The sequence below is a fragment of the Drosophila sechellia genome, chromosome 3R, assembly GCF_004382195.2.
Source record: "Drosophila sechellia strain sech25 chromosome 3R, ASM438219v1, whole genome shotgun sequence".
Classification (NCBI taxonomy): Eukaryota; Metazoa; Arthropoda; class Insecta; order Diptera; family Drosophilidae; genus Drosophila; species Drosophila sechellia.
The window spans coordinates 22,915,178-22,941,964 of NC_045952.1; the positions used below are offsets into that span (position 1 = coordinate 22,915,178).

Below are 26,787 nucleotides of genomic sequence, written 5' to 3' on the forward strand. Positions count from 1 at the left end.
TTTGTGCAATCTTTCTTTACAATATCCGACTAGCTTTCTGGGTGGGTTGTCAATACAAACTATATGATATATTAAATAACTCGCTAATCTTCAAAGTTATTTAAACATTGAGTTCTACTGTAGTGTACCTTAAATTTAATATATAATTTTGAATAAAACTCAATAGCATTCACATATTTCCCAGACTTTTATTGTGTTTTTGTGTTCAATCCAACCAGAATGTGTGATTGCAGTCGCCGTAGATTTGCCGACAGTTGCCCTTCTGCCGATGTGCCTCCAGATAATGAGGGGAAATCATTAGCTCCAGTTCCTCCGGCTGCTCCACGTCATCGCTGCTGGGCAATTGGAAGATGGCCGAGAGTAGTTCCATTATAAAGCTTTGTGGCTTGACCACATTCGTCCCTCGAAGGACATGCTGTTGCCTTTGGGAGGACTCGCAGAGTGCTCGGAGCACACAGGAGGTACCATTGAGTCGTCGCCTGGGGAATTACACGTTTACTACACCACTGAGCGATATGATTTACAGAAGGCGTCTTGAACTTACGACTTGTACAGGCCTTCGATTTTGCCAAAGAGCAGCTGCCTCGAGCTGAGATGCTGCTGCAGGTGGAGTCGCTCGAAGTGGGCATCCTGCTCCAGACTGCGTCGCCGCCTCCGCCTGGCGAAAACGGGATATATGTGATGTTTGGGTGGTGCTCGCAGCACTTCTCGAGGTCGCTGGGAATAGGCATAGCTGCAAAATATTCTTTATATAATATACTTAAATATTTATATTTTGTAGCTTTACTTACTCCCACTTCGAGGGACCCCACATGCGCTGTTTTTCGCGCCAGTTCTGCTGCACTCGCTGTCCATTCCGTGTCCACCAGTTGTCCGCGCCCGCCGCCTCACCCCTCTGCTGCCACTCGGCGGGCGACTGTCGCGCATGCCAATTAGCAGGAATCGCCGCCTGGCGCTGCTGTCCATTTGAATTTGCGTTTGCATATGGGTAAGCGGCCGGGATGCGCTGGATATTCGTGTAATACGAGTGGGAGTCATGCTCATTGGCCGCATATGCCGGTTGATTCGCCGGCGGTGCGTGCACTGCCTGCCAATTAGCCGTGGCTGCTCCTCGATTGTCCAGTTCCAGATTCTGCGAGTGGGTTAGGGGTTGGGGTAGTGGCTGGGATGGAGGGTCAGGCTCTGGATCGGCTACGCTGCCGTTCCGGCGGACAGTGCCGATGGTGCCGTCGTTGATGCGCGTGAGCACGTTTTCAATGAGCTCGCTGGGCGGCTTACTGGGCAGCTCCCAGGCCACGGAGCAGGTGATGCCCAGGATGGCGTAGTTGGTGTAGTCTATGATGGGTATGATGATGTCGAACACCAGCTGAAAGGACGAGCCCTCGGGGAAGAGCAGGTACCGTTTCTGGCGATGCAGTCGCAACATAGCATCCCTTCCAGATTCAAGTGGTCCAGCGGGAGCAGGAGCAGGTGTGGTGACCACTGTGTGTGAGTCATTCGAGTGACCATTACCACTTGGTGCACTATAATTTTGGATCAGGCAAAAAGGCAGCAGCAATATGAGCAGAGTGCCGACTCCAGCACATCCAATTACTTTGATTGTTTTCCCCATTTGTCCTTAATGGAAGCCACAAAAGTCACTTGGTCAACACTTAGCAGCCAATATGGAGTTCTAATGAAGGTATTCGTGTTGGAGAGTTGTAAAGAATATGTAAGTATCTAAATCTCAGAATTTATTCAGATTTTATAAGTGATATTTGTAAGCTATTAGAATGGTTATTTATATTAATGTTTATTAACACTTTTGAAACCTATAAAAGTATCTTTTAAACGAACATCATGTAACTCTATTTAAGGGCACCAGTTCAATTTTTTTATTTTCAAGAGTTGCGTCCCAGTTTTGTTCACTAGTGTAATTGAGCAATCGAACATTCCGATTGCTGCGTGCCAGGGCACTCGCATCGAAAAAAGCGGCGACGAAATTTGCATAATTTCACTTTAGCTGTGACGCTTCCATTTGCCGGCACTGCCAATCATGCGTTAAATTAATGCAATTTTCGACAATATTCGAAGCGCAAGATATGTCCAATATCCCAATGGCCAATAGTCGATGGTCGCCGTTCCGATCGGGCTGTACAATTAAAACACTGCCATTTTCGAGGGGCCAAAACTCCGGTCGGAATTGAACGCGAATTTATGAAGCAGATAATTACCATTAGCGGCGAATTGGTTTCTCGATTGGGAACGATTTTGGCCGGGCCTAAACTTTTTATTTTACGATATGTTGATGCCATTAGCTGTCCGAATCGAACTCGAACTGCTACTGAAACTGATGCCGCGTGTATTCCGGCCAACGATTTTGGTCCAATTCGGTGCGTCCAAGTTTAATTGTACAATTAGCACCCAATTGAGTGTCGTTAACTCGATTCTGTGCCATCCCAAGTGCTCTTTAGTAGGTGCTAAATAGTCCGATCCATTTGAATTCCATCTCCCAACTGAAATGACCTGCAGCTGAAATACTAATTCCTCGATTTTTCACTCTATGCAACCCATTTATTTCGTACATCGTCAAATTGCCCGACAACAGATTGTTTAATTACTATATTTGGTCAGTGATTGCTGGTTTTTTTTCGCGCTAAAAATGCCTGCTAGCCACCGCAATAAATAATCTTTAAAGTGACAAGCCAGTCAAATAATAAAAAAAACAGTAGCTCATGGTTAGTATTTAAAATATTTTAATCACTACTGCTTACGGATGGATTAAACGTTTCACGCATTTGGTGAAATTCTCAGCTTGATTGAGTGCTTTTTAATTTTCACATTAAATGCTCTATTTTATTTTACCTCTTATTATCCAAAACCAAAATTAATGTTACGGCAAGGTTTTTAATTAATTCATGGGTAAATACTTGAAATATGCTATTATTTAATATGAATTGGTAAATAAAAGTCTTTATGATTTTATGATATACACTGAATATTTCGATTGGCCACACCAATTAGTTTACCACTGGTGGCCAGGGCAATGGACCGCCAGGAACACCTCTTAAAGGAAGGACCCTCCATTGGGAGTGCCATCCATATGGCATACATATCGCCAAAGGCGATTGAATCCTGGCACACACACAATGCCATTCTGGTCATGGAATTGATGGAGGGCAGATGGATTAAGGAAGTATTGCGTATCGAAGCCACGTAAGTGTTCCAGATAGTTGGAGTCGCCACAGCTTCAGTTGCAGTTTCGATGTTCAGTATTGATTCTGCCGATTCGTTTTAGTAGCATGTTATTACATAAATAGACGATTATGTTCAGGTTAAAATATTCATATGAATAGTGGTTTTTGAAACATGTGTTATTTTGGTAAGATCTCGCTTAAGATGCAATTTAATTGGACATTTTACAATTACAAAGATTCCTCAAACTTATTTCCTCAGTGCATAATGGCAGTTTTCTGTTAACTTTGCGAATTCCCCGTCTGTCAATTTCTTTGGCAAACTAAGAGCTGAGTTTCCCAATGCTGCCGCAAGTTGCACCGGCTGCAAAATTAGTTGACCATGCACTCCAGTGGCAAACAGTTCCAGCCGAATCCATCCTCCGTCCTGCTGCTGTTCGTCCTTGCTGCGAGTGCTGTCGGAGATGGGAATTATAGAAATGCTAGCCATGGGCTGAGCCTCAGTCGCACCAAACGCTTGGCCATTTTCAATGGCCAGGGCACAAACAAGGTTGACCATCGATCCAACTTTGGCATTCCGGCTCCTAATTGTTCGCCCCCAGATAGTCGCTGGCTTGGCGTTTCCCATCAAGCAGGCGGATACGGTGCAGTCGGTTTGGGGATTCGTCAACTACCAGGCGCAATACGTGCCATCGCCTGTCCCAATTTACTGGTGGAGCTTCTGGAACACCTCGACATTTCTGTCCACCGCCAGAGAGTGGAGGAGAGGCATCCAGAGCAGGGTTTTCCAGGACGAGACCCGAGTTTGGCTGTACGATGTCGTGGAGACGGGCTTGGAGCGGTGTGTATTTGATGGCTCATCTGTCATCACCTTTCACTGGGTTATTCGTGTTGCAGGCTCGGAGATCGGAATGCAGGTGCCTGCCTGCTCAAAAGTATCTGTGAGGTATCCCAACGTCCCTTTATGCACAACAGCATTTTCGGCGAGATACTGAATGCAGTGCTGGTGTAAGTCTAGTTTTCAGTACCTTTAAAATGCTTAAGAAAAATGTAGCACTTGTTATCTTTAACCATTTAACAGTCCATCCCTGGATAATGTGCCTGAAAAGTATCTGCATGCCCGGAATGCCGGAAGAGCTGGTGCCAATTGCCGGAAAACTTACAGTGACTGCAGCAAGGAGTTCTGGAATAAACTCATGCAAATGGCCAGGATAACTATCTAAGTAGAATAAAAAATAATTACGTTGAAAATCTCTTGAAGCAAGAATGCCACTTTTATGTATTTAATATTATTTTAGAGGCTTTTCGCTTCATAAACTAGTGCATTTAATGGTTTTTAGTGTACAATATTTAATCGTCCACGCCCTTGACTGCGGCCAAAAGTTAAGCAACATTATTTTAAATTAGTTTTTCGAAATTCGTGCTGTGTGCTCCTTTGCATTTGGCTTTTCGATTCGAGCTGCTGGTATTTTTATTGTCTCGCTTGTTTTTTTTTTATTTCTGTGGCTGCTGCTCGTGTGAGATTTTTACTAATTTCCAACCAAGTTGAACTGTAAACAATGTCAGCAGAGAAACCAAATGAAAACAAATGCAGCTAGCAGAACACCGAGGTGCAAGGACGGGTGGGGGGCGGCCGAGGTACAGGCGCTCCTCGCACTAACGAACAGCAGTCGTCGCAGCGCAGTGGCAAAAATTTTCCAGCATGCAAAACATTTGTCAAATGTAAATTAGCAAAGATGTGCGGAGGGTGGAAAGGTTCAGCTGCTTCTGCGGTTTTTTCCCCATGCCAGTGGCGTCGCATGAGTGGGGAGGGGGGTTGGTGCGGATTAGGGGGCGGGGCAGGATGTGGGCGGCTAAGGGGCGGCGCTGAACGGGTGTTTGCCTGGTACAAATCGCATAAAATCACACTTAATGCCCGCAGGCAACATGCAGCATGTAAAAAGTGCAGCGAGGCGTGAATGTCGCTGGCACACAAACTTCTGCATGTGTGCGGGCACACACACACACCCACACGGTACACACACGCGGAGAAAATTAATTAAAATATTACATTTCAATAAAGGTGCGAGTTCTTCGAAATATTTAATAATTAAAGTATATTGTATTTGAATAATTTGTAGCACTTTTTAGCTTATTAACTGAATATCAATGCTTTTTACCTATTAGTTCAGCTAATTAAACTCACAATGGATTATCAATGGTTTGTATTATTTTTTCCAGTGCACTCACGCACATTCACATGCTCAGGCGGCGGTGCAATGTTGCAGCTGAACGCAAATGCGGAAGCATTAACATGGTCACACTCCCTCCTGCCCCACGGATGCGTCCTCCTGTTTGCGTCTATTGTTCGCAATTATCATGGAACGCAAAAGGCAATGCTTAATTTTTGTTATCCGAAACTTTTACTTTGCAACACCCCCCACCCCGCTGCACTCACACAAAAACAAACTCTAAAATAAAAATGATGATAAAAAATATGCAAAAGTACAAGTCAAACTTTAATAAGCGCCATTTCTGCTCTCCGTGTCGTCCTCGTTTGGTTTTTGGTTGGCTTCTGGTCCACACGGCGTATGAGCAATTTGCATTTGTTTGCGCCACGTCCTCTTGGATCCTTTGGGGGACCAAACAAAGTTCTAGGCGATGCTCTCAAGTGAATTTTATCGCACCCAGATAGCAAACAAAACAAGTTTGCATTTGTATGCGAGGTAGAGCCTTAAGCAAATTCAAGTTATAATTAAATTTTGGAAATGCAAAGGCACAGATGACATCTAAAAAAAGTGCCTCCAAGAATTCCGAGTCCTTGAATTAAATTAAAAAAAATGCTGGTCTTTAACAAATGATGCTCACAGCATCATCATCTCAGATAAGTACAGAATTATGAACTTCAAGAGAATTCTATTTTAAATCATGATCTATGGTTTAGCAGTTCTCCTTTGGAGTCACTGACTCTGAAATTATTTCACACCTGAGTGTGAAGAAGTCCAATGAACTTCAGCAGCCAGAAACTTAACGGGAACCCTATTTCGTTATGAGATTGTTACCATTTCAGTTGAAAATATGGGACAGTTGGCTAATGTAATTAGCACCTTGGCTTAATCACTCAAAAGAAATTAGCAAAATGTGCGCTACACCTTTTATTTATATTTTCGAGCTGTCTGGCTATGGCCATGGTTGTGTACAGCTGTTGGATTCAGCATTTTAATTATGTCAAATTTACTCAGCTTTACGCTGCTCTTCTGGCTGCCATTTCAGTAGCAGCTCTTTCTCTGTAATTTCCGCTGCTGTTTCTGCCGTTGTTAGCTGGCAAATGTCAGCAGCCAATTAGGAGGAGTGAGCCAAAGGATGTGCCGCTGCGCCTTCGTCATCGCGAGTCAGTCAATGTCACTCTGCCGTTGTCCACCGTCGCAGTTGCCCCACTCAAAGTCCCAAACTCCCCAGCCTTGCCAGCCAACCAGCCATCTGGGGTAATCGGGGGATTTTGGATGCCAATGCCACTCCAGCGCCTGTCTTGGCCTTGTCATCATTTGCATAAGAAATTTATCTCAATGAGTAGCTAATTGGGAAATTGTGACATGCCCGCTCTGCACCATCGCCACCCCTGTGCGCTGCTCCTGCCCAGAATCTCTGCCCCAGTTCCCCTAAGTCAACAAAAGGGCTGCGCAAATCCATGGCACGTTAGTTTTATTGCGCTAATCCTTGAACTAATTTGGGGAGGCGGCAGCGAGAGTGATTCGCTGATGCTGAGAGTCTTGGGATTTTAAAATTAAGTCTGGTCTAGGCATATTGGTTTTTATAATGCCAGCCATAAGAATAGGAACGCATAAGCTAGAAGTGCTTTAAGATAGCAGTAAAAACTATCAAATAATTAATTTATTGGTACTACTAACTCAGATATAAATCATTTATAGTATTTTGTATCTCTATAACTTTGCAGTTCCTATACGCATGACCTGCATTGTCCAAAGCGCGGCAATCAGCGTTTGACTAACTAATTGCGTATACGCCATGCTCTCTGCCATATCATAGACGGTTTAATTTAGACACACACACACACAGATACACACACGCGATCCTGGCCACAAACTGAATTGGCTAACTGAGCTCATTAGCAGCCGCTGTCAGGGTCCATATTCCCTATCTCAAATCCCTCCCCCTTCAATCCGCCGATAGGGATAGGCATGTAGATATGGATGGAAAGCCAGCAGGGAGTGCGAAAGTGCCTATCGCCCCAACCAAGCAATTACATATTCGATAATGTGAGGCAAACCAAATGAAATTAATTGCACATTTTAATTGACAACGCATCAAATCAATTTGCATGCCAGTCACTTCACCTCCCTGTTCGATTAATGAATGAATGAGTGTGGCATGCAGATGAATGCAACAGAATGGGCCTTTCCACCCAGTCCGTCAGCCCTTTTCGCATGTATAATGAGCCAGTCCGGCAAACCAGATGCGCATTTCGCAGGTCCTTGACGGCCAATAAATTACCCGAGCTGAGCTCTAATCTCGTCTATATTGTTTGGGCCAAAATCCCACGGATACATTGCATTGTATCTGTATGGGAAGGGGGCCGAAATAACTTACCACACCTGTCGGGTTATATTAATTTTGGATGTCGAATAGCCGTTTAGCTGTAAATTGCCTATTTTCCTAAGTAATTAAAATGGCTTTCATGCTGACAATTAAAATATTTATTTGCGCTTAGTAGCAAGCGAGTTTTTATAAATTTCACATTTTGGGCAACAGCAAAATGCTTTTATCTTTTCAACAATTTATTGACTTTTATTCATTTGGCAAGTGCTTTGCATTGTAAAAAGGTCACAAATTGTATTAAAATAAGTAAATATATAATTGGCAGATCGAGTAAGGGAACTAAATAAAATTGCAAAGTGCCAGGCTATCAGATTTAATTCGGGGCAATTAAAAATTGTTATTTTTTATAGAACACATGGCATTTTGAATACAAATAAATTGGCTTTTTATTTACAATGTTAGCAGTTAATATTGTTTAAAGTCTTTGTACATTTATGGTGATTTCATTTGCTTACTGATCATTGAACAAAAATTGGTTTAGCATTATTTAGTTGTCACAAGCCAAAAAGCAGATACTTAAGATACTTTTCTAATTGAAGATTGAATTCTCTAGTTGTCAATAGTAATACACAAAACATATAATAATTATTTTGTACAAATGGATTATAGCTACTTAGACCAATTTTAAGGAAATCGGGTGAAGGTAATGTGCAATGGGGAGTGATTGGTTGGCTGGATGTTTGTGGATCGAGGAAGGTCACTTCCAGTGCACAGTTGACCTCTTGATGCAGCAATTCAACGCACGCCAAGATAATTAATACTTGATTAAGGCTGGGGATGCAACTCGCTGCTGCGTGTGCATTTAACTACATGTGTATTTTTCACCTTTGCTTAAGTGGCACAAAGTTGTGGCCCAATAAACTCTTAAAGTTTTGCGGTCAACGTCCCGGTGGGAGGAGGACTCCTCCATCTACGATACGTGTATCCTTGTGGCAAAGTTCTGACTTGAGAGCGCCCGCCCGCAACTGCAATTTAATGCCCTTGTACGCGTGCATGTAATTTATGTTTTTCAACTTAATTAAAGTTAATTCTTAATGCCGCTGCGGTGGGCGACAGGTTTTCCTTGGGGGGCGTGGCAAGTACATCAAAGGCTGCCGCAAACATTTTAACACCACTCGGCATTTTCGTGCTTGTGACATTAAACAGCTGGAACACTTTTGTCATGCAACGAGGTCAACAATGGCCAGCGAGTCCTTGCTCCGCCTGGTATCCTATTTTTTTTTTTGGTTTTTTGTTCGCTGCCTCTTTGCAACTGCTCATTTTCAGCTGTTTAATAAAAATGCCAATTAAATGCATGTCGCTGATTGCCACACGCAGCATCAGCGGCTGCCGGACAAACAGAAACACTCATCCAAAACCTGCAAATGGCACACAAGTTAATTATAAATTGCAAATGGCAACAACACCGAATAAATATCATCAGCAGCCACAAGCACTTATCTCCACAAAAATCTGGAAAATCTTGAAAATAGCAAAGCTTTAACTTTTGGGTTATTAATAACGAATATAAAAATGTACTAGTACTTGTAAAACTTGCATATTAAATCATTGAAAGTGAATATATTTTACTTTTTTTTAGGTTTTAGTTTCCCCTTTGTATGTATACCCCATCAAAGGGTATTAAACATAACTCAAATGAAGATGAATACGCTTGTGCTGAAATGAAGTTTTAAATTTGTATTAAAAACACGATGAATTAACAATAGTATTAAGGTTTATTGTGCCATGGTACGAGCTTCAATATTTAATCACCCCAGGCTTCAATCACTTTGAAGTGCTTTTATTACTATCGGTATTATTATTTTAGGCAATCAGTTCGTCAGTTTTGTGAGTCTATTTATTTGTTTTGATGTGCAATTCAATCTGTGTCTTGTTTATTTTATGTAGCTCAAAAAAATAAACCAGTTCAATCTACAGTTCTGTCAATTGCCAGATGTTCAGTGTTCAGTGAGGGTTTTCTGTTTGGAAAACTACGCTTATGCTCGTAAAAAAGTCGTTGGAGTTCCATATAGTTTAATATCAAGTAAATATACCTATTTTTAACATTATCTATAGATATCTATTCATATTTATTTGGCCAATCTGTTCTCTTTTCCAAGTCCTTAGTGCTAAACATCATCGGTGTATGGGGATATGCTGTCGAAACTCAAAGGACAATGGCTGTGCATGATTTGCTCGCAGTTCTCCTCCCGCAGATGCGGCATATGCCGCTTGTCGTGCTCATCCAGTCTGCAATTAAGTAAAGTGTGTGTGGTTAGGCGCATTAATGTACATACGACTGGCAGGCACTTACGTAAATACGTATTTCAAGAGCTTAAACAAAAATCCCTGACCATGATCCCCGGCCAGGGCGGTGCAATAGGCCTTCAGGACACACGCACGTCCATCCAGGCCACTGCGATCGATTAGCTCGTGAAGCAACTCGTAGGTGTCCCTGCGAAAGGGTCTATTCTCTTTTTTGACCAACACCGGCGTATTGGCTCGAAAGCCATAGCCATGAGCCCACACAATCGGCGATTTGATCACATTGTTTTTGGCATTTACGCGGAACTTTAAAGGGGAGTTAATATATGTATTGAAATTTTTCAGTTAGCGCTACTTGATCTACCCACAAATATACGAGTTGTCTCTATAATATCCAAATATCGCTTGGCTCGACTATGGATGGCGGTGGAATTCCGATCTTGGCCTGCCACCAGGGTCAGCAAAGTGAGAACTAGACCCAACCGAACCGTGACCATTGTAACCAATGTAAGAACTCAACTAACAGCAAAGAATGGATTGGAAAGCATATGATTGTTCTTAACTCAAATCAAAACAGGTTTCTTTTTGTTCATAGACTTATGAGTATAATGCTAATTAAATGCCAAACTGCGTTCATCTCACGTGGAATACGGAGCATATGATCGACTTACCGGAATATCAATTTAAGCATTTTGAAGAGCATTCCACTCTTTTGTTTGGGATTATCCACATCGTTAATGGCAGTGCAGAACGACTTCAGCATGCAAGCTCGACCATCGAAGCCATGTCTATAAGGAAAAAGGATAATAGATTTAATAAATTATTAAATATAGTATATATAGAATATATTTATATATATATATAAATATAAATATAGAATCGGCAATAGAAACGTACCCATCCAGAGCAGTCTCCAGTTTTGAGAAGAGGTCCCTCTTGAACAGGCGAAAGAAGACGGCATTATCCTTCTTCTGCTCCTCGATGGAGGGAAAGGGATAATTGGCACGGAAGCCATAGCCGTAGGCATACATAGTGTTGATTTTCCACAGATTGTTCTTGCCGTTGGTACGCCACTGCAGGACATCGAAGGGAGCCAATTAAAACTGGACACTGTACACCTACCATATGCGAGTATGCACCATATACGCACCGACATACGTGATCCCTTGCTGAATTGGAGATAACGCTTGCCACGACGCAGAATCCTTGTGGAATTGCCGGATGCGGAATCAAAGTCGGAGCTGGGAATATTGCTGGTCGATGGACTGGCCATGGGGCTATCGAAATGTTTGGACACTGCACTGAGCCCCTCGAAATTGTCAACGGGTTGGGATTGAGTGACGGGCGGATTGGACGCCGGAATGGGCACCACCAGGAGCAAGTGCAGCATCAGTAATGCCACCGCTGACAGGTGAGTCATGTTGCTGAATTTCCAAATGTTCACTAATTATTACTTTCAACTGCTAGGGATTTTCGCCCCGAAACTACTTCAATTCCTGACGTTTTTCCGGCTTAATTGCCTCGCTCACACTGTTCGTCGTGGACGGGTCTTGTGTCCAGTTCCAGTTCCCCTGGGCTACTGATATAAGCTCGGATATATTTAATCTGGATGACATAAATACGAGAGCCAAAAAGAGAAGCAAACAAACAAACAACAAACAATGAATTTGTTCTTGCTGGCGTTGCTTATTTATTTATTGCTCTGTGTGGTTCGGTGACATCTCGTGTCTTGGTCATTCTATCCATTCTGTCCATTCTGTCTGCTCCATCCTGCTCCGGAATTCTAGTTTCTACTTCTGGACATGACGTTTACTTGTTAACACTTTTCTCTCCATCTTTCGCTGAGCTGCTGCTTCTTGTTGACGTCCCCAATTTCCCCGTTTACCATTATAAATGGGGCCAGCTTGGAGCATGCGAATGAGGTGTGAACACCTGGAAATGATTCTTTACGGCGCGGTTGAGCTCCAGATTAGCAGGAATTAGTAGTAGTGGTAACTAGATTTAAATAAGTAAATATTTTTCTAGGTTATTGCAGTCGTTATAGGCTGATAAAAAGTTAAAATTGGATTTAAATTGGCTATTTTTCTGATGTCTTCTTTCATTTTTCAATTCAGCCAACTCCAATTGTCAATTTACTATTCTGACACATTTTATTACGCTCTAAATCTATTACAGCCCATATTTCTCAAAGCCCAAATGATGGCTGGTTTTGGCCAATAGTCGTAAATATGTCAGCCGGTCTCCTAATTTTCACTCATTGTCTAAGACAATGCCAACTTTTCTTTTGATTGATTTCAATCGAAAAAGCAGCAGTATAGAAACTTTGGCCAATGTATTTTTATTTGGCTCCAATTGAGGTTCGTTTGCCACTGGCAGGATAATAATGATGGACCAGAAGGTGTCAGGAGACCGACTTCCACATCAGTCAGCTGGAGTCGGCCCACAGACACCATCAATTCCACTTGGCTGCGGAGGAGGGATGTCGCATGCCAACTTGCAGCTGGCCAGAAGATACATGAAGTGTCATTTTTTAACCTGGCTCAACAAGTGCCCTTTTGCACTTCACTTCGCACTTTCCCCCATCTGGATACGAAGTTGACATTTAAAAGGAATTTGATGCGAAACACTTTTAGGAATCGGAAATTTATTAGGCGTAATAATTTTTAGGCGGTGTGGTATATTTTCCAAATGCCAGTTCCAGCAAAGAGAAATGACAATTGTACTGGGTGCAGTCGTCGGTATGGGCATTCCGATATGCCTGATCGTAGTGCACTATATCCGTATTCTCGTGCAGTTCTCGGGTGAAAATTCTCTGCTTTGGCAAGCTGTGGATATGGAAGGATATTAGAAGATTTCGGGTGTTATTAATTGGAACTTACCTGAATATAGTACGAAGCATCTCGCCCACCAAGCTCATCTTGGTGCGCTGAAAGTACTGGCGACTCTCGCAGAGGGTTCTCAAGATGCAGTCACGACCATTATAGCCCATGCTAAATGGATAGTAAAAGTACAACAATTAGTTTCAATGCCAGATTTCTTTAAAATAAAACATTATTTAAGTCATAAGCACGAAAAGATCTACACCAATAATTCAAAAACCCCCTTACTTATCCACAACTGCCTCGATCTGTCGGTAGATGGCGCTCCTCGACCTTCTACGCAGGACTGCAGGAGCCACAGGATGCGTGGCAAATCCGTGAAGATTCTGTAGTACCCACGTGGTATTCGGCAGGTCATAAGCCACTCCCCAATTCAGACCGAAACTGTTGTAGCCATAATACGGATTGCCAATGATGCCCACGGTGAAGCAGACGGCCACCTGATCAAGGATACGGTGACAAAAAAGGACTCACTGCAGGAGGGGATTGGTCGCGGGACATGACACATACGGAAAACGAGGAGCCCTCGGGAAAGCTGAGATAGCGCTTCGGACGACTGAGCACTCGCTGCCACCGGCGGTGCAACAGATGCGAGGATGTAACCAGAGACTCCGGCGAGGAGGCGAATGAGGATGTGGATGCCGTGGAGTCATCCGAACGTTCCATCATAGTCATCAATGTTGGCGGTGACCATAAATCACGGCTGACATTACCCGGGAAAAACGAGGCAGCGGCGTCGGGGAACGAGGGCGTGGCATTTGTCGTTGCAATTAAATCGTAAATCAAAAACTTTGCAACAATTAAACGATAATTAAACAATGCGGGGTGCGCGTAAATCATGGCAGAAAAGAGGACCAACGTGGCACGTGCCACTCTAGCAGGCGACTGAAAACTGCAGACTGCAAACTGCAGTGGAAGCTCCAGTTCGGGCCAAGACAATGCATCGGTTGGCCCAAAGGAAACTGGCCCAAGTGCAAATGTGTCAATTGTCCGTTAACGTTTAGAATGCTCTTCAGACACTTGCAGCAGTCACGTTTACAATAAACATGGCACCGGCCCAAAAGGTCGACGGGCGGCGGAGGAGAGCGGCAAGCATTCAACTTAATTGAATTGCCTGTGCCGACACTTGCAACTGCACCTCCGCCTGCACCTGCATTCCCATCCACCTGCATGCCCACCACCACCTGTCGATGCCAGGCGAAAGGTCGGACTGCCTGGGCAAAGTCAAAGATGCGATGACAGAGATCGATGGGCTGGACGGCCATGGAGTCCATATTTGCCAACGCTGCTGCACGGCGAAAGTGCAGTGCAATATTAGTTCACACCTCGGGTGATTGGGTGACTCAAAGGGTCTGGCTAGCTTGGTTTGGACTGGATAGAGGGTTCTACCTATCGAGTATGGCTAAAGTGCAAAACTATGCTATTGAAGGGAATTTGGTGTGATTAAACATAAGCTTTTTTAATATTAAAAGGAAATATAATATACTTTTTCCCAGATTAAATATTGGCCACCACACAAACTGGCACACAATGAACTGCTTAAAGAAGTGTTCCACCACAAACTATAATTTCCAGGGGATTTTAAGCTTGGTAGTGGGGATAACTTTTTAGCCCCCCTTCACGCCAAATCCCCCCCTCTGAAATAGTGGCGGCTGTCAACTTGAATGCTGCGGCCAGGGCGACAGGCGAGCAAACAAACAAACAACTTCATTAACCCCATAGGGCATACATCGCATACACAAGGACTCCCACTGCCAGTGCCATTGCCACATGCGAGTGTAGATGTATACTATATGTGCGGATATATATCCCGACATATCGGATAGAGGCAATTGAGGCCAGGGAAGGCGCTTAGCTGACCCATTAGAGGGAGAGGCAGTCGTAAACCAGAGGAGCCAATGCCAAAAGTCAGGGGCAAAATGGCCGGGCATCAATTGTGGGACGCTAAGCAAAACAGACAATCGAAAAGCGAAACCAATCGAGGGAAAACAATCATGAAACACAAGACGAGCGAACAACACATAGCACACAGGGCAACACACATTTGAGATACAAGTCACCGAATTCCCGACACGTGAAGCTAAGATCAAAGCCAGGGGAAAATCCAGCGGAGGATGGCAAAAGGAAAAGCCAGCCAGCCGGTCGAAGGACAAATATGGTAACTTTCTGACGACCACTTGAAGCTTAGTCGATCCCAGGAATTGAGGCAGAAACTCAAGTCGTATCGAAAAGGGGCTCAAGTCCTTTGATTACCATGACAACGCCCATCACCGAATGTATCTCAATGTGCGTATGTGTGTGTGTGGGTGTGCGGATCGTTGATAAGGCATTTTACAGATTGCAGATAGTTTAACGGCCACCCGCCACATAACTCTGCCCCAATTACGGCCTAATTTGCTATGCATTTTTCGCATTGGCTCCAAGTTAAAGCTGCCGGAACCGCAGACTTCAGACTTGAGACTCAGACGCACGGTCCTCTACGGATATTAAACTATTTCCGAAGCATACAAAAAGCCAATTTAAATGCTAATATAAAATACCAACATTTTATTATTATGCCATGAGCACGCATCGCAGAGTAGGGCGGTAATATGGGCGTTTTTGGGTGGTGGGCGTGGCCTGGTAGGGACAACGACCACTTTGCGTGCGAAGTTTCCTTGGTCGCACTGTGCGTGATAAGCCAAGTGGCTTGGCTGATTTTGGCAGCGCAAACAGGACGACGAGCAGGGTGTCCTGCCACTTGAGCCATGCAAAGTATCTACATATGAGTGGGTGGCTACATCTGTTGAGAGCCATACAGTGCGTTTCGCAAATAAAAAGCCCCCAAAGTCATTAATCAGCGCGAATTTATGCGAGTAATTCAGGACTGCGACTGAGAAGATTTGCGTTTCTTAATTGTGCTAATAAATCATTATTACTGATAGGATACATTTAAATTATAGTTATCCACTTCCTTTGATACTTTAAACTATTTCTATTATTTGCTTAAGCTTATCTTGCAGTTGTGAAGTGAACTTTAATGTGCTCCCTAAATAGTTTTCTTTTATTTGTACTTAATTGATGAGCTTATGCACTTTGGTAATACCAATTCACAGAACACAATAGATTTTAAATATTCTTTGTCTGCTATGAAGGCGCTTTCAAATAGTTTGTGCCAAAGAAATCTCACACCCAAATGGACCTGAGATGGTCAAGTGCCTTTGACCCATGAATGCCGATCCAGAATCCCGGCCCACTCACCTGTCTATCATTGTCTCCAGGCGGCCATAGAGCTCACGTCGATGTCTGCGCTTGATTTGCGCCTGGGCCGACTTCTTTGTGGTCCACCCGTGGGCATTCTGCAGCACCCAGGTGACATTGGGCAAGTCGTAGGCAACGCCCCAATTGATGCCCAAACTAAGGTACAGCAGGTTGGGGTTGCCAATAACACCGGTGGTCAGACAGACAGCGCCCTGGAACACGGCCACAAAATGTTTTATTTAATCAAGTTAGCATAGTAGCATTTAAGTAGATTCCAACTGGACACAATCTTGTTTGCATGATGTTTGCTAAACATTCATTTGGATTGGTTTTTCCTTTTCCTATTATTATATTTTCCAGTGCATAAAGACGGCATGTTGTCCCATTGTTCGAGGGTTCGTTGACTCACCGATACTGATGAACCCTGGGGAAAGGCCACAAAGCGCTTGCCTCTCGAGAGTTTCCGCTGCGACGATGGGGCCGCATGTGGTGTCAGTGGGTCCTGGTCCAAGTCCCGGTCGAAGTCCTGTGCGTTCCCCTGTGGGACGACGCTGTGTCCTGGCGGAGTCAGCGTGACATTGTTGACTTTGCCGGCTTCGTGACTTGTCGCCGGCGGAGCAAATTCATCCGGCAAACTGCTCTGGCATTCGCCCAAAAGCCATGCCGTGAACAAGAGTGTCAGCCAAGTCGCAGACATAATTCCAACTGAATCAATGATTTGGCCCTTGATTTCTACCATATTCCATCCAGCGCTTTGTCTTAGCGTTCTATTAAAATGGCAACTTGTTAATTGAATTAGAGCCTGGCCAAGTGACCCCTTTCCATACTAATGCCTTGACCAAATAGCTGCTGCGTACCAAATTGGATGGCCACGCGAACGGAATGGGAACATTACTTGTTCAATCTGGAGTTAAGTGTCGATCCGGCAGCAGCCTGGTTCTTCAGTTGTCGGCCATCTTCGCCATGGAAAACTTAATATGGCTTAGACTGGCGGTTTGCACCATTTTGGTGGCCTTAGTTTCCGCAGGAAATAGTACCACTTCCCTAATGTCCAAGTCCAACTCCGGGAATAGGGGAGTGACCTACATGCACGAGAAGATACATCTACTCCATCGTCAGAAGCGCTGGCTCACTTTTGAACTGGGATCTTCTCTAACGGTGAGTAAAATAGTCATGTAACTTTTACATAATGGAAGTTATTATACTTATACTTACTTTTGCTGATCACAGGTGACTGCGAATTGCGCCAAGGCAATTTTAGATACGATACCCAGAGGACTTCTCTGGCTGGCAGAGATTACCAGGGTTTATGAACTACCTGCTGCCATTGAAGATTGGATACCCAGGCATGTAGGCAAGCCGAAGGCGAAGCTTCCGTCTCCACCTCCGCCACCGCCTCCTCCACCACCACCTCCTCCGCCACCACCACCACCGCCTCCACCTGGTGTTCCTGGCAATCCAGTTTCACTGCCACCACAGCCCGTGATTGTGCCTCTGAATCCCGCAGATCCCATACAGTCCTTCTACTTCGCCTACCCGCAAGGCATTCCCACGCTGAGTCGCCGCAAATCCTATTCGCAGCAGATGCAGCTGGGATGTCCAGCCTCCCACCTGGTCAAGGATATGTACGGAACCTACTACTGCCGACCATCGGCGATGTCCCGCCGGCTGAGAAGGGAACTGGAGAGCCAGGGTAGGAGGGTGATCAATGAGGCACAGAATCCGCACGGCATGCTCTTCGATCTGATATCCATAATGGCCACCATGTAAGGATTGACCCTTTGTATAGTATGTATAGTCAGCATTCCCATATCAATTTTTAGGTTTAACTACCAGCCCAACTACTGCGTGATGCGCACCCTGTGCGAGGCACGTCATCTGCTGGCTCCGCCGGGCCTAACGCTCTTCCACGACATCTTCCGCATCATGCTGCGCTACGTGCATCCGGAGATAGCCCACAAGCCCAAGTATCGGGAGGCCTTCACCGCCGGCCACTCGCTTCACCAATGCGCCAGTTTGTATGGACCACATTGCCGGCAGAGTTTTTTGCTGCTCATCAGCGAGAGGTTCCAGGAGAAATACGCGAGTTGATTGAATGAAACCGAAAATATGGAAAACACGCCAATGAATTTATCAAACTGCAAGCCTCAGCTGACTGCTATGACACCCTATATAGAGTTAATGCACCGCGTTGCATGTTCAATTTGATATAAATATAAAGTGCAATAAACGGAATTGTAAATATGCAGCGCTTTCTTAATGCAGATTCTTGAAAATATCCATAAACTTTAGGTTTAAATTGGTATGCATTAATACTTTTTGAACTTCAATTGTTAATATGTTTTCTATTTGATAATAACTATCCATTATAATTAATTTTTAGAAGGCATGAAAGGTTAATCAAAATATAATAATTATAGTATTTAGAGTCCTTATTTACTTGTCGCTCAGTTTTGCCTTTAATTTCTTGCGTTTATTGAAGCTCGTAACGATGTTAAAAAATCAATACTTTCGTGCATTAAGCTCGCACAAATTGTGTAATATTTCCACAGTTCAAACAATAAATACAAATGAAAAATGAGTGCATAAATTGATGAGCAAAAAAAAAAAAATGAATTTTATTGTGCGCCACAGCAGAAAGTTGAATGGAAATTAAGTAAATACTCGTACATCGACATTTTTATTGACCATTTTTTTTTAACAATTTGTGGTGCGCTTCATCGAAAATTGCAGCGCATATGAGTTCGACTCTTCATCCGTTTTGTTGGTTAAAATTATTGTTTTTAGTATTACTCGCTAGAGATTAAGTAGCCGAACTGTGGTGACATAAATGTATATCTGCAGCTAAAGTAGGGTATGGAAACATTGATAGATTCCCATGTGCATGGAACCCACTCTCCGGGGAGCCGAACTGCCAATTCCATAATTTGTGCTGTTTGTTTTTCGCTTCACAATGCTGACAATTGGAGTGGAAGTGGAAACAAAACAAGTGTATTTCCCACTGTTGACAGAAATTTACATGCTACAGCAATCAGTGTTGGCCGCATCGACGCACGATGGCCAGGGGGATCGGAGATAGGGAAACCCAAACCCAAACCCAATACCAATCCCAATTCCGTGGAGGAAGGAAGGAGGAAGGAGGACCACCACCCAACAATGGGCACTTGTTAAAAGCGGACTTTGCAGGCAACCGCTAATCAGTGCAATCAACACGGCACTCGAACTAATAAGCCGCTATAGCGATGGGTTCCCATTTTCAGTTTGGCTTTCAGTTACCAACGGAACGTTCTACCAACAGCATGAGGCTCTCTCGTACTGGCCACTTCAGTTTGCTGGCACTTTGCCTCCTGCTGCACGAGGTGCAATCCCAGGTGATGTCCATGATGTCACCAGCTGCAAATGCCAACCGGACAGGGGAGGTGACCAAAGTTCTGCGCCGGCACAAGCGTTATCTGGCATTTCCGGAGGGCTCGTCGGTTTCGGTGTGAGTGTGTTGATGGCCAGTTGGCCAGTTGGTCAGTAAAACGTCTCTAATGGAAGACATATCCTGCAGGGCGCCATTTGCATGACGATCGGCATGATTGGCAACCCCGATGTTGACTATCTCAGCTGGGCGGTCAACTGGGGCGTGGCCTACGATCTGCCCAACCATCAGTGGGTCATACAACACGCCCATGGACTCAATGCCACCCTGGCCAAGGATACCATCAAGCGGCGATCCCGGCGAGCATTTTATGATGAAGTGCAGTCCTTGTTTGACAAGTGAGTGAAAATGAAGTCAAATTTATATAGTTTTGTGCCCAATGAATCGCATCTTGCAGCATGGGTTTCAATGGTCGTTCGTGTGTGGCTCGAGCTCTCTGCGAAAGTGCCAGGTTCATGCTGCCGTCCGAGGAACGGGGTAACATGTTGCAGGAGTTGGTCAGGACCGTCTTCAGCCTGCCCCCCTCCCCGGTGGCTGCCCACGAACCACAAGCCCATCATCAGTACGATCGTATCTACCGTCGATCCAAGCGAAACTCACGCGAGTGCCATGAAATCTATCCAGGATGCCAGTTTTCACTGCTGGCTTTGGCATTGGGCAAATATATGGCGGCCACAACCACGAAGTTTAGTTCATTCAACTATATGTGAAAGAAAAAATGATTTACTTGAAAAAAAGAAAATAAAAAGGATTAACATTAATTAAACAGTTGTGGAAGTTATTTACTATTATTATTTATTCACTAAATCACCTTGCTCATTGATCCATTTCGAAATAAAAGACTTGCTGTTTTTTTTAAAACAAATTATTTTCATTCTTCTTTATTTAATAACGCGTAACATTTATTTATATAGTAATTGTTTTCTTTTAATGTGTTGTCGTTTTTTAATTGTTTTCAATTTTAGTGTTGTTTTTTTTTTCGCAATTCTTGCTATTATTTCAATTTGTTTTTGCGTTATCTTAAGTTCGTTAATTAGTGTCTTACATTTAGGTTGTTAATGCATTTCCATTTTATACTGTTGTTTTAGTCAACATATTTATGCTTCTATCGATTTCGTTTAATTTGTTTAATACCTTCGATTTGTTTGTGTATGATCTGGTAATTTTTGATCAATTTTCAATGTTCAATTGTTTGCTTGCTGGCTGCGCGTGAGTGTAATTAATTTAGTTTCGGTTTTTTATGTAATATGTTTGCTGTTTTGTTGTTCAAGAGAGTTTCGAATATATATTTAATATATATAGTAATCATATATATATTTACGCACGTATTTGTTATGTGAAATGTAAATGCAACGCATTTCCGTTTAAGTTTAAGTATCGTGTCACATTTATCTGAATTATACTGTTGCACAAATGTCCATTTTACCATCTCATTTTCTCATTAGGTTCGCATTTTGCTGATCTTGCTTTGATTTGCAGTGTCAAATTTAGCTTAGTCTATACTTAGTCGCAAGTATTTTACATAAATCGGATTATCGTTACTTAGCTTACTTACGTTATGCGATTCCATTTAACTAAATTTTCAATTTAGTCGAAATTGATTCTCGTGTAGAATTTTTAGCGAGCGCTTGGGACGCCTAACTAAATGTTTACTCCATACTTGTATTTATATCTGGCTTTATTTTACTGCGTATATGTATGTATATTTATCGTTAATTATTTGGTTTTGGGTTTTATTTTTTTGTTGAGCAATTTGCCGTTAGTTTGGCCCGTGGGCGCTTTATCTTTAACTTTAATATTCGTGGTGTTGTTTTCCCCAGTGAGTTGCAAGACTTTGAGATTTGCCATTTGCTTTGATTCGTTTTTTTTTGAGTTAAAAGTCTTGACGCTAAAATTGATTTTGGTTTTCATATCTCGATCGAACGAATTGAAAGAAAATTTACACAAAACTTGCAACGGAAGCACTTAAACCTAACGGCACCTAATTTTTAATACAAAAAATATACATACAAGTGTATATGCATAGTGTATACATAGGAGGTATGCCTATATACCTTCAAATATATGGTTAGTACAATTCTTATACACTCGAGGGATTTGTAGTTTATGAATTTACACATTTGATTTTGGCTTTATCTCGCACACACACACATGCAATGCCATTCACTCAATTTCATACACGAAACGCATACATACACAAGCATAAAATATTCGAGTATATTCGTGGAGGTGTGTGTTTAGCTTAAGGCTGTGTGTGTGTGTGTGTGTATTGTGCTGCTGGCGAATCTGCGGTTTTTTTATGTCAACGATTGAAAACCTCTCTTCGAATATGTGGAGGAGCATCAAAAATAGATAGATTCAGCTGAAATACCATTGCATGCTTTTAGGCGCATTCGTGGGTTATTAGCCCAAAATTAACATTGCATACTTCTGGGCACCTTTATTTGTGATTTCTTTGCTCTATCGATTTCTGATGAACCTTTAGTAGTTCGGAATCATTGAAAAAGCCAGTTTCTAACTAAACCAATTGTTTTGGCCTTGCTCTCGGAAATATTTTACAAAAGTTGTCTGGTTTTCCATACGTAGTTGCTATAAATCATGGGTAAAACTCTAATTGCTCTGAAATGTGTACGCGTGTATCGTGCGTGTGTCGGTGTCTAAATTTTCTAGCTGTCATTGAAACCGTTTTTAATGAATTAATTTATGTATTTTTTGATTTGCCTCGCTTCTGGACAACTTTGTAAAAGTTTGTTAGCCAAATAATACTAATCATTCGGCAACTGTATGTACAAGACGAGCTTTAATGGAAATGGATCGATGTGCTGTGCCTAGAAATTCTGGAAAAGTGTTGTTCATCTATTGTCAGGTACTTGATTAGTTGCTGGGAACCGAATGGGGTCAGAGTTCAAGTGAGAGAGTGAGAGCGAAGAATGCTTCGTGGAAGGTGTCTTCATTGAATATCCTGTTAACCCTAAAGAATGCCATGATTATTCGCTAATCGAGCTTGCAGGATGCACTTTTAGTGTGTGTGTGTGTGTGTGAGTGTGCTTGGGCGTTTGCTGGTGTGTATTTATTTGTGTGTGTGTGGTTTGCGCTTCAGATATTTAGCATTTCTGCATTAATCAGCGCCGCAGTTGCTTCCAATTCGATTTGTTTACTTGTTTTTCTTGTTTAGCAATACGCAGACTTTGATTCTTGTTGTGTTTGCTACAAAAGACGACCTTTGATTGGAAGACATACGATTTTATGTTTTTTGAATCTCAGGGTCAAGCCGCATATTTATCAAATACCTCAATTTCCTGTTTACATCGTAATTATTTTGCTTCAGTTAGCCCACTTTGCTTGATTTCATATATTTTTTTGTTTAATAACTATTTCGCGTTTAACTAATTATGATAATTGTTAGTGCTAAGTGTGATTGGCCTTAAAATGGTTTTTCGTTTTGCTAAAATGAAACACATTATTGCCCGGTGTAAATGCCCCTATTAAAATGGAATGCAACGCGAATTATATTGAATTTCTTGGGAAATATCTAGTTATTTCAAGTATATCCTATAAGGGCATTATACTCGGCAACTGTTGAGTAGTTTTCGATACTAATCTCCTCATGAATTTTCCTGTGCTTTATCTAAGATTTGTGTGTGCTCACAAGTTCGTTGTCCTTTGTAACTGTAATCGGGAAATGAATTGTACTGGAATTAAATTCTTTTCGCTTGCTGAATGATCGATCGGTGATGGATCCTCGTTTGCCTCACAATATATATCTATATATACAGGTATGAACTGCTTCAACTGCGTGCTTCTTGTGTATGCATTGCTGTGTGTGTGTGTTTGTCCTGTGGTGGTTATTTTAGTTATATACACAATTATTGGTGAGTTGCCTATATATTTAGTACTTAGCTTCAATGTTAACTTCGAGCCCCGATCTGCATGATCCTTACGACCCTTACGTGACTATAGCTCCTCCGCAAAGGATCTGTTTTCCATTTCCGTGGACACACTGCGAAAATTGTTTGCTCTTAACTAGTTCGTATATCATTATACTCGTACTCATATCATATATAGATGATACATATATATGTGTATATTTTCTAAATGTTCTATTTGCATTTCACATCGTCTTATTTGTGGCAGTATTTAAATTACACGGTTTCTTCTCGATTACCTAAATTAACTGCTTAACTCTCCGTATCAAGCACACTAAACATTTAGCTAGAAACCTAGGGAAAACTTGAACAGAATCGATTCGAAAAAGGCAAATTCAAAATGTTTGACATTACTAGCATAATATACAGATAGTCGCTAAATTCCATTTAATTTACTCGTTAATATTTATGAATCAATGCTGAAATGAACTGTACAACTATAGGTCCGACCGATCGTGAGTGGGATCGAAAGACCGACTGATTGAGTGATTGAATGAACTATTGTTTGCTTGTCTGCTTGCTTGTTTGTTTGGGCGTTGCGTGTGTTTGTGTGTGTGCAGGACGAAGGACCGGCACACCCACACGCCCACACACCCACACAGAGCCAAACCTATTTGTTTATAACCTAAAAACACAACCAATGAGAGCATATACACTTCTATGTATTTGACGTTAATTCGATTTTGTTTTCTCGAGTGTCTTCACTTTTCACTTTTCCTCCTTGTGTTTTGCATTATTTGGTAAAACGAGTTTTCATTTATTTCTCTATTTATTTAGTTTTTTGTTTTAGTTTGGCTTTAGCGTGTCGATTTCCCAAGTGAAACAATTTACAAAAATGGTTTTTGTTGAAATGAATTTCATCTAATTGTTCTCCCACGCATCTCGCATATTTTTATGTGTTTTTCGCTTTTTGCATTTTTATATTTGCATAGTGACATTAGGTTTAAATATGCATAAATGTTTTATAGGGGTTTTACTCGTTTAGTTTATTTTATTCACAGAAAAGTTACGCCATTTACTTGTCATTAGTTCTTTGTTTTCATTTCGCTTTGCTGCGTTTAAATATATTTAAATAGTTGATTGTCTAAAACTATAACAAAAGGTTTGTTAAGCTGGAAATCTGTACAAAATAGTTTAAAATTAAGAAGCTTACAGTAAATAGTCGATTCAACAATTTGTATGCATTCAAACAAAACTTATATCAGCACACTAAAACTATTCGAATAATTCCTAATAAACAAACATATTTAAAGCTTAAGCAAGTGTAAATTTAAATGTATATAATATTTACAAGTCACACCAAAAATGGCTGATATTTTTTGCCTATGATTCTGAAGTTTAAGTTAGATCTTAACAAAACCAATAACTAAGAGCTGAATGTATCGTTATTGTACAAAATATATTTTATTTTTCCATTTGGTAATACCGGTTTGCCCTTTTGCTTTAAACTATTTCTTGTGTACGGACTTTTTGTAATTCAATTTTGTCCTCTATGAATAATTTTTGCAATCATTTTTTTGCCTTGTGTCAGTGGTTATTCTGTTTTGCATTTTAAAAGGTGTCATGTGTTGTGTTCCATATTCTATGTATTTATGTGTGTGTTTTTTTTCTATATATACTTCATATTTTTCAGACTTTTTTATTTTATGCTTTTCGATACGGAAGTCGAGAATGTTGTCAAATAGTTTAAGCGCTTTTTTTCATTTCAGTTAGCAACATTGTGTGTGTCAATTTTTTTTAGTTTAAATTTTATAAGCTCAGTTTAATACTTTCAATATATGATGCACAATTGTATTTCCTGTTTGTGTAATAAATGAACGGGTATTTTTGTGGATTTTGTTGCTGCCTCTTTGCATTGTTCATTTAATCGATTTAATTTAAATGTGACATTGGTTTCTTTCTAATTTAAGTCCTCGCATTTGTATTTAATTACTTGATTTATGATATTTCGACGTTTATTTTATAGGCTTTATAATACGTTTAGTTTAATAGCTAGATATTTAAAAAATGTTAACTGTTGATTTTTATGCACTTTACATTTTAATACACCCAAAACGGCATCCGCTATTTAGATTTTCCTGTTTAGTTTTCCTCTTTTTTATCGCTATCGTGTGCTTGTGTGTGTTTCTTTTTTGGCTGTGTGCAACGTGATAAAATAGTTGATTATAAATTAATTGCAACTTTAAAATTTCCACATATTTCCACCCAGAACAAGTCCAAAATGTATATCATTTTCCAGCCCAGCTCCGTGCCGCTTTTTCCGTGTGCTTAAACAGTGCCACATTCGTTGGCTTGGAAAACTATTTTAATTAATTCACACTCACAAATGTTGAATATTTTCGATTAGGAATTTTAATTAAACTTTTGCCGCCTCGCACGCACAACTCTGCTGACGCAACATTCAGACATTTCTCGTGGCAACAATGAGCAACACCCAGGCCGCTCGACAACCCTGGCAGTGAGCTCAGGGTTGCCGCTGTCGCTTGTCGCGACATTCTTTGCTAATAGTTTCCACAGATTTCACTTATGCTTGGCAAGTTATTGTTGCTGTAATTTGATTACACTGAGAGGATTGAAAAGATTCTAGCAGGCATTGGGAATTTAATTAAAATAAAGTTTTGTTTTTTAATATTCAACAAAAGTAAGAGAAAATCAAATTGAATCTATTATTTATAAAATTAAAAACTTAAGTTTTCAGTGCTTTTCCAATCGTGCGAGTGTAAGTATTTGTTTACATTTGGCTTTTTATTAACTCGCACACAGCCTCTTATGCACACAGCAAGGCAAATTGCATTCCGCACTTAATTTGTTGCATGCCTTGCGGCGTTGCCACGCCCTCTTCCGCCCCAACACCGCCTCTTTTGGCGCCACCTCTGTCGAAAAAGCAACGGTGGCTCTTGCATTTGCTTAATGTTTACTGTTCTTGTTGCTCTAGCGGGAGAAAACTTTTCCAAAATCAATTAAAAATGCAAAGGCATAAATGAGGGGCGAGCGGGGCGAGTGGGCGTGGCAAGTTTCGTTTGCTTTGGCATTTAAATTGAAGGTGTTCTCTGTGTGCCACTCGACCCGAGCCATTGGAATGGCTAGAAACCAGAGCCCAGAACCCAGACCTCAGACCTCAGTAGCCAGAACTCGGAGCTCAGAACGGTACTCGCATGGCCCGTTGAAAGTAATTAAAAACTTTTATTTTAAATTGAACTTGCCAAAGGGTTCGGAACGCTCCGTATGCTCCAATGAATGCATAATGAGTGCCGAGAACTACAAAGGAGCTGCTTAAATAAACGGCAAGGGCGGAGTGGGTGGTT

The 26,787-nt window shown here is 41.9% G+C and overlaps 6 protein-coding genes across 7 annotated transcripts; 3 read left to right on the forward strand and 3 right to left on the reverse strand.

Moving 5' to 3' along the window:
- Window positions 1-168: 168 nt before the first annotated feature.
- Window positions 169-2,490, reverse strand: LOC6607744. The gene is made up of 4 exons (XM_002032471.2): window positions 2,214-2,490; window positions 792-1,672; window positions 545-733; window positions 169-479 (listed from the first exon to the last, which is right to left on the reverse strand). Exons 2-4 carry the CDS (start codon window positions 1,610-1,612, stop codon window positions 206-208), a joined length of 1,284 nt encoding a protein of 427 aa, XP_002032507.1. The 5' UTR covers window positions 1,613-1,672; window positions 2,214-2,490; the 3' UTR covers window positions 169-205.
- Window positions 2,491-3,496: 1,006 nt separating this feature from the next.
- Window positions 3,497-4,435, forward strand: LOC6607745. The gene is made up of 4 exons (XM_002032472.2): window positions 3,497-3,723; window positions 3,776-4,014; window positions 4,071-4,181; window positions 4,255-4,435. Exons 1-4 carry the CDS (start codon window positions 3,556-3,558, stop codon window positions 4,394-4,396), a joined length of 660 nt encoding a protein of 219 aa, XP_002032508.1. The 5' UTR covers window positions 3,497-3,555; the 3' UTR covers window positions 4,397-4,435.
- Window positions 4,436-9,765: 5,330 nt separating this feature from the next.
- Window positions 9,766-11,581, reverse strand: LOC6607746. The gene is given in 6 exon segments (XM_032721570.1): window positions 9,766-9,998; window positions 10,063-10,349; window positions 10,352-10,427; window positions 10,685-10,801; window positions 10,911-11,086; window positions 11,164-11,581. Coding segments are annotated over 6 exon segments (1,047 nt in total). The 5' UTR covers window positions 11,434-11,581; the 3' UTR covers window positions 9,766-9,877.
- A 1,072-nt stretch (window positions 11,582-12,653) lies between these two features.
- On the reverse strand, window positions 12,654-16,844 carry LOC6607747. 2 transcript variants are annotated; one of them, XM_032721833.1, is made up of 4 exons: window positions 16,542-16,844; window positions 13,121-13,332; window positions 12,893-13,003; window positions 12,654-12,838 (listed from the first exon to the last, which is right to left on the reverse strand). In XM_032721833.1, the coding sequence occupies exons 1-4, from the start codon at window positions 16,827-16,829 to the stop codon at window positions 12,661-12,663; spliced, it is 789 nt and encodes a 262-aa protein (XP_032577724.1). In that variant the 5' UTR covers window positions 16,830-16,844; the 3' UTR covers window positions 12,654-12,660. The 2 variants fall into 2 exon arrangements, with proteins under 2 accessions (XP_032577724.1, XP_032577723.1); XM_032721832.1 differs by lacking the exon at window positions 13,121-13,332 and adding an exon at window positions 16,133-16,344.
- Window positions 16,845-17,060: 216 nt separating this feature from the next.
- LOC6607748 (F-box only protein 11) lies at window positions 17,061-18,712 on the forward strand. The gene is made up of 3 exons (XM_002032475.2): window positions 17,061-17,290; window positions 17,363-17,898; window positions 17,956-18,712. Exons 1-3 carry the CDS (start codon window positions 17,096-17,098, stop codon window positions 18,221-18,223), a joined length of 999 nt encoding a protein of 332 aa, XP_002032511.2. The 5' UTR covers window positions 17,061-17,095; the 3' UTR covers window positions 18,224-18,712.
- A 675-nt stretch (window positions 18,713-19,387) lies between these two features.
- On the forward strand, window positions 19,388-20,325 carry LOC6607749. The gene is made up of 3 exons (XM_002032476.2): window positions 19,388-19,614; window positions 19,686-19,894; window positions 19,954-20,325. Exons 1-3 carry the CDS (start codon window positions 19,432-19,434, stop codon window positions 20,264-20,266), a joined length of 705 nt encoding a protein of 234 aa, XP_002032512.1. The 5' UTR covers window positions 19,388-19,431; the 3' UTR covers window positions 20,267-20,325.
- The last annotated feature ends 6,462 nt before the right edge of the window (window positions 20,326-26,787 follow it).